This window comes from Sinohyriopsis cumingii, chromosome 15 (genome assembly GCF_028554795.1).
Source record: "Sinohyriopsis cumingii isolate HCF-2022 chromosome 15, ASM2855479v2, whole genome shotgun sequence".
Classification (NCBI taxonomy): domain Eukaryota; kingdom Metazoa; phylum Mollusca; class Bivalvia; order Unionida; family Unionidae; genus Sinohyriopsis; species Sinohyriopsis cumingii.
The window spans coordinates 133,089,891-133,096,959 of record NC_142975.1 but is presented as its reverse complement, the minus strand read 5'-3'; the positions used below and the strand labels follow the sequence as shown (position 1 = coordinate 133,096,959).

At 34.5% G+C, this 7,069-nt stretch overlaps 1 protein-coding gene across 1 annotated transcript; it reads left to right on the top strand.

Moving 5' to 3' along the window:
* Nucleotides 1–256: 256 nt before the first annotated feature.
* LOC149782803 (uncharacterized) lies at nt 257–6,798 on the top strand. The gene is made up of 5 exons (XM_089934927.1): nt 257–490; nt 768–1,013; nt 3,781–3,927; nt 4,415–4,626; nt 6,249–6,798. The coding sequence occupies exons 1-5, from the start codon at nt 421–423 to the stop codon at nt 6,390–6,392; spliced, it is 819 nt and encodes a 272-aa protein (XP_089791053.1). The 5' UTR covers nt 257–420; the 3' UTR covers nt 6,393–6,798.
* The last annotated feature ends 271 nt before the right edge of the window (nt 6,799–7,069 follow it).

Sequence of the window (7,069 nt, the reverse complement as noted above, 5' to 3'; positions counted from 1 at the left end):
CTTTTGGGTTACTTATCAAAGTTTTCTTGTCATTTTATCGGATAAATATTATGTCCGCATAGGTTATTGCTTATCACAAATGTATTTACAGAGGTTTAACTGTACCTTACTCCAATTTACTCTGCACTTGATTCACTTGATAAATCAAACACTTTGTACCGTGTTATACATACTATACGGTGCTGCAACAGTCGGCGGTAAAGTGATGTATCAGGTCACGTTGTATGTTAAATCAGGTCACATTGTATGTTATCATTCGGAGCGTTTGTCAGATACACCCGGGTCTGATAAATAAATTCATGCCATAAACGCAAATTTAGACTTAGGGTTCAACATATGAAGCAGACTTGTAAAAAGTAAATAACCGAAATTAGACTGAAAGAGTTTCGTTGTAATGAAGTGGAATAACTAGTCTTAGAAATGGTACCCATACTTTTTATTTTCTTATTCAGTTTCTTTAGTACAGAGCACGTGCGAGGAATCAAAACATGTAAGTAAGAATATAACTCTCCTTCTCTAACGCTTTACTGTTGCAGCAAATGTACCTACTATTTTCATCATTATGTACAGCTTGAAACGATGTGTCAAGAGAGACAGACAGACAGACAGACAGAGAGATTAAGGTCTATATGAAAGACTGGTCTTTTTCCGATGCATATGTATGTATGTATGTATGTATGTATGTATGTATGTATGTATGTATGTATGTATGTATGTATGTTAGTAAGCATTAATAAACAAATATTATCCCTATTTTATTTTCCAAGATAATATGAGCGAACTTTGCGACAAGCGGATTGAGCTGTCCTCAGAGAGAATTTATGCCGGAGTATTAACTCTGACCAGCTATTTTCCGACCAGAAATGACTGTAAAGTAACCATCAGAACTTCTGAAAATTATCCGCACTTGATATTTTACTTCACAAACATTATCATTGATTGTGTGAACACTCTTGTGGAAGTAATTCATGAATCGGAGGAAGAGGAGGAACAAATTGCACGCAATTTTACAGGTAAGTGGAGACTCAAAAGTTTATAATCATTGCGTGAAAAATGCAGTTCTGAAACAGTCACATACTGAAAAGTTTGAATTGTCCAAACAAAAATAATTTTAGTCAATAATCTAACGAAATATATCAGCAGATCACATAACTTTATATTCTCATTTTTACTTATTAGAGGAACTGTACGTTTTCTTCAAAACGCATTAATTTCTCACTTCAAAGGAGACAAAACTTTAAACACTTTCTCAATGCGTACCTTTCTTAACAGATTTATTGAATTTATATTATATTATATTATATTATATTATATTATATTATATTATATTATATTATATTATATTATATTATGTTATATTATATTATATTATACTATACTACGTCATGTCACATCACATCACATCACATTACATTACAGTATGTATGTATGTATGTATGTATGTATGTATGTATGTATGTATGTATGTATGTATGTATGTGGGGGGTGGGGGGCGCTGCGTGCGTGTTATACCAATAGAACAAAATTCATCACGTCAGCATCACATGGCTGTTTCCAGTCATCCCAAATCACTCTTGGCGATAGGTATGTCTGTTCCCTCCCTCCCTCTGTCTGTCTGTCTCTGTCTGTCTCTCTCTCTCTCTCTCTGTCTCTCTCTCTCTGCCTCTGTCTCTGTCTGTCTCTGTCTCTGTCTCTCTCTCTCTCTCTCTCTCTCCGGCCTCTTCGGGTCATCAATCCCGTCTTGTTTGTAGACTGTACTCTTTTCCACTGTGCAGTACAGTAACAGTATGGAGCTATTTGTTTTCTTGAAATAAAAACATAATTTCCAACCTAAATACGTGTCAGGTTATTTTCTTCTCCTGGGATCAAACACTTTCCCACTCTTTTTACGTCGGATATAGTCTGTCGTAATTCAACAGAACTAACCAATGAACATGTCGCAACCTAATACTGATAAACACACACTACCATCATAAATTAATGTCTTTTAGTAGCTACTCACATTCTTAACTGGAACTATTACATAATAGACCTCTTTGATAACTATCAATGCGCCCTTGTGGGCTGTAAATTGCTAGCTGACCATGTAAGTCGACACACGTTTCTAATGCTAACACTATTGATTCTCTTTTGAAAAGAGAATTCACAACCTATTTACACAAACGAATTAATGGACTTCACTCCTTGTCCTAACTACGTTGCTTCGTTAATTATCAATTCATTGACATACATTTCCAGACATAGAAAAATCAATTTTCAGCATGCATGATACAAATCATTTGAGACAGATAATTTACTTCTCACAATCAGTATCAGAAGAATTGCATGAAATTCCTACGATACATGATTTCTGTTACATACAAAATCACTAAATGCATGAAATTCCTACGATACACGATTTCTGTTACATACAAAATCACTAAATGCATAAAATTCCTACGATACACGATTTCTGTTACATACAAAATCACTAAATGCGTGAAATCCCTTCGATACACGATTTCTGTTACATACAAAATCACTAGATACGTGAAATCCCTACGATACACTATTTCTGTTACATATAAAATCACTAAATGCATGAAATTCCTACGATACACGATTTCTGTTACATACAAAATCACTAAATGCATGAAATCCCTACGATACACGATTTCTGTTACATACAAAATCACTCAGTCAGAACACATACACATAATCTGTGAGTCATTTAACATTTGAGACAAAATGCAAGCAGTAATAAAAATGAACTGAAGGAAAATTGAAGTATGAACTTAAAACGAATAAATTCTACAAATAATTACAAACTTACATCAATGACCTATTGTATGCAACTGAGACTAACCTTGTGCTTTATTGAGATTAGCTCTTACTAAGCATGAAAACTTGTATCACTCCCATCGAAGTGAGAATTTAATCGCCTTTATTAATACCTATTCTGGAAAATATCATTTTATGACACCTGTTTCAAACGACCCAACGTTTCCTGAAATATTTTGATCTGGTTTGTCTTAACCCTGTCATTCTCTACACCTAACCCTATATTGATATATCAGTCACAACGTAATCAAACGGACTCTAATTAAAATTAAATTCATGCCTTAAACTGAGCAGATCACATTCCTTGTTGTTAGCAATTTATTGCAATTCTATTAAACGTATTGGTTACGTGTCACGCTGACCACGACCGTGTACTGCATTATCTCTACAAAATTTCGCATCATTATAATAAACGTACCTTAATTTATTCAATAGATCAGCAGTCATCCTTTATAAACGTACCTTATGCGATTCATTAGATCGGCAGTCATCCTTTATAAACGCACCTTATGCGATTCAATAGATCAGCAGTCATCCTTTATAAACGTACCTTAATTTATTCAATAGATCAGCAGTCATCCTTTATAAACGTACCTTATGCGATTCATTAGATCGGCAGTCATCCTTTATAAACACACCTTATGCGATTCAATAGATCAGCAGTCATCCGTTATAAACGTACCTTAATTTATTCAATAGATCAGCAGTCATCCTTTATAAACGTACCTTATGCAATTCATTAGATCAGCAGTCATCCTTTATAAACGTACCTTATGAGATTCATTAGATCAGCAATTGTCATTTTTAAACGTATCTTAATTCATCCAATAGATCATCATCGTCACCTAACTTTTTCATCTACAAAACTACATTTTACTACTTTGTACAAAAGGCGAGAGAATTTTTTTCCTGCAGTTTGTTTATGCTTATGTTTACATATTCTATATTTATTTTTCCAAGTCCTAGATGATCGGCAAATATTCTGCGGATCTCTGGCAGAACAAGGTATATTCACCTCACGGGGAAAACAGGTGGTATTCTACGTTCGTGGGAAAGACGGTCACATTCCACAGTCTTTCAACGTCATCTTCTCGTCATTCCACATGGGTAAGATGCGATACATACTGAAAATACACACAGACACAAATGCACAGACAGATGTACACATATTCGTATATAATTATCACTTAGCAACTAGACTATACTTAAAAAAGAGCAAAGCTTATCAACCTTTAATTGACACCTATGTTTTGTCATCTAAAGTCACTGAACGAAAATGAGCTGGAAAGTTACGTAAGAGTTAGTCTAATTGGCGATATTTATGTGATTCATGACTGGTACTCCATTACTTGTGCATTTCAAAACAATTGTTTTTAGGCGACGAACGCAAAGATTCGAACGTTAACAATGTTATCTACGTTTCATAGTATGAACCAGATGAACCAGTAATGATATAATTTTCTATATGTGTACTATGTTTATGTGGTATAAAAAAGTATGTGTAAGACTCATGTACATAAACTGCTATCTTAAAAATATCAGCCCTGTGAAAACCAATATCAGTTTCCAAGTTAGATTTTGTTTCCAATATCAGGTGAATGCGAGACATACGAGTACCTATGTGATAACGGGAGGTGTATTGATGACGCAATCAATTGTAACGGATATAACCCATGCGGAGATAGTTCCGATTGCCAACTTACGTCACATGAAGTGGCTGGTATTTTTGTCCCGTGTGCCCTTGTGCTTGTGCTCCTCATAATGGTGCTAGGACTACTGATACAGAGACACAGAGTGAAAAAACAAGTAAGGAGATAGATCACCGTATGTACTTATATATTGCGCACCCAACTATGAATCGCATAGACCTGGGCTACCGTGGCATATTAAGCTGGTGGATCAGAGATGATAGCATAGACTCAAATATGTCACAAATAAATAAAAATAAAAATATGTTGCTCCAAGATGAGTTGGAATATCCAAACATGGGCATTACCTTATATTTTCTGTCTCTATATACATGCCTTAATTTCAAATATATTTAAATACTCGAAGTATTTTTATTTTCTTAAGTTTTGAAAAGTGAGTAAGAGGTTAGATCATTGTTCTCATACAGGTTTGTGACTACAAATTATACTCTAGCGGTGGATTAGAAAAAAAAAAAAACAGATCTGGGTGTCCGCTGTTGGCAGTTTGGACGAAATCAAATCCATCACATATGCAATTGTAATTTATCGGAGTAAATTAAATTAATTGGCACAGGGTTTGATTTCTACAGAGAAAATAATTTTTTAGCTTTTCCTCGGTGGTAATCCTGGCTATTTAAAGAGCCGTTGTGCATCTTAGGTATTGTTAAAAGAACTGATAAATTCCCTTTGTTATGGCGTATGATAGGTGTGTGTAATGGCGTATGATAGGTGTGTGTAATGTCGTATGATAGGTGTGTGTAATGTCGGTTGAGACAATATGGATTGTCCTTATATCTGATGTTTACCTACCAAAAGACTGCTATCCCCGCTTGACCATTTTTACTTCCTTAATATCATAGGTAAATTGAAAAACAAACAGTTGATAATCGTTTTGTTTTCTTACTTTCATTTATTGCAATTTCAGAAACAGATACTGCCTACTCTGGCAAAATTCATTATCCCTATTTTAACAACTGCTAGATGAGTGTAATATGGACTAGCTGAAGCTCGTTGTTTGAGCACAAAGGATCAGGGGTCGTGAGCAGCTCTGTGTTTTGAATAGTGCACGATTTCCATAATTACCACATGTCAAGAAATTTCAATCACATTACATGAAAGTAGCATAGAGGTATGCCAACATATGCAAACAACTTCACCTTATATGTGTTTCCCTTTCAGAAATATTTATTAACTGTCATATCTTGTCTCGGTATGTCACGTCACGTAGTCACGTGACCAGTTCAGACGAATAAGTGGTGGGCAGAGATATATTAAATCATTAATAAATATAGATATAATTGCTTTCATTTATCGAGACAGATAAATAAATACACTGCTTATAGTGGTGCATTCGATTCAAGCTTCCTTTGTTTCAAAATTAAATGATTTGGAAATTGAATAGTATATTTGGAATATTTTGAAATAAGTGGACAATATTCATCAAAATTTTATTAAACTTGTCTTTCTTTCGCCCAACAGCATGTCATCACGTTAAGTTTCTTTTTATTTGCAATTACAGTTCCTGGCTTCTTTCTATTCAGCTTCTTTGCCAGGTGCAGGTTTGATGGTATATAAAGAAGTGAAAATAGTATTCTTTCCTTTCGTCTTTATATTACTACTCTGCACTTCCATCGGAGAAAATGGTCTCAACAGCTCTCCTTCATTAAACTCCACGTTTAGTTTTTACATTTGCTTTCCCCAAGATATGTCAATTAATCTTTCTCGCTTATTTTCTTCCAGAAAAAGGAGAGCCAATCTCAGCTCACAGTCTTAAGGATGAGTTCCGTTTCAACTAAACAAGACTCTCTTCATGGCACGTCATCACCACCAGTACCAGCACCGTATGGAAATTTTGTCACACCCTCTAAATCGCGGGAAGTATAGCAGTTTCCTTTGATGTGTGTTTAAACGAGATCTGAGATTACCTAATAATTACTCTCCTTGTAGGAAGGTTAGCTGAACTGTCAAAGTTTCGCCAGTCGTGTCTAGTTTTATCTGCGATCGATCAGATCATGTGTAAACCTACAACAAAATTATGAAAATTTGTGGGTTTTATTGTTCTCCTTCTCCTTCTTCTTCTTCTTTGTTTTATGTCACTAACCTTAATAACTTTACAGAATTGTACAACTGTGCCAGTGCAAACGTATATTAAGCAAAAACAGAAATACAAACCTGTCAACGCGGCCACCCATGGAAACGGGCCAATGTGGCTATTGAATATAGTTGAAGAATATATAGAATGCAGGTTCACCTTGGAAACTTGGTTTTGGAAGAAGGATCAAGAACTTATTATTATTATTATTATTATTATTATTATTATTATTATTTATTATTAAATAATTTCTTATTCAAAGAAATCTTTGTATAAATTTATTTGTCATATATTCTGTTGGAAAACACTTTCATTCATTGAATCCCTTAAGCTTTGTTCAAAGACTTGTGATCGTTTTCTAAGTTTAAATACTGCTCGTATAATGTATTTACATTAAATGTCAGTTTTGTGTTCTTGCAGACGTTGGCATAACATCCGTTAACAATTTTTCGTCAACATAATATCTTAC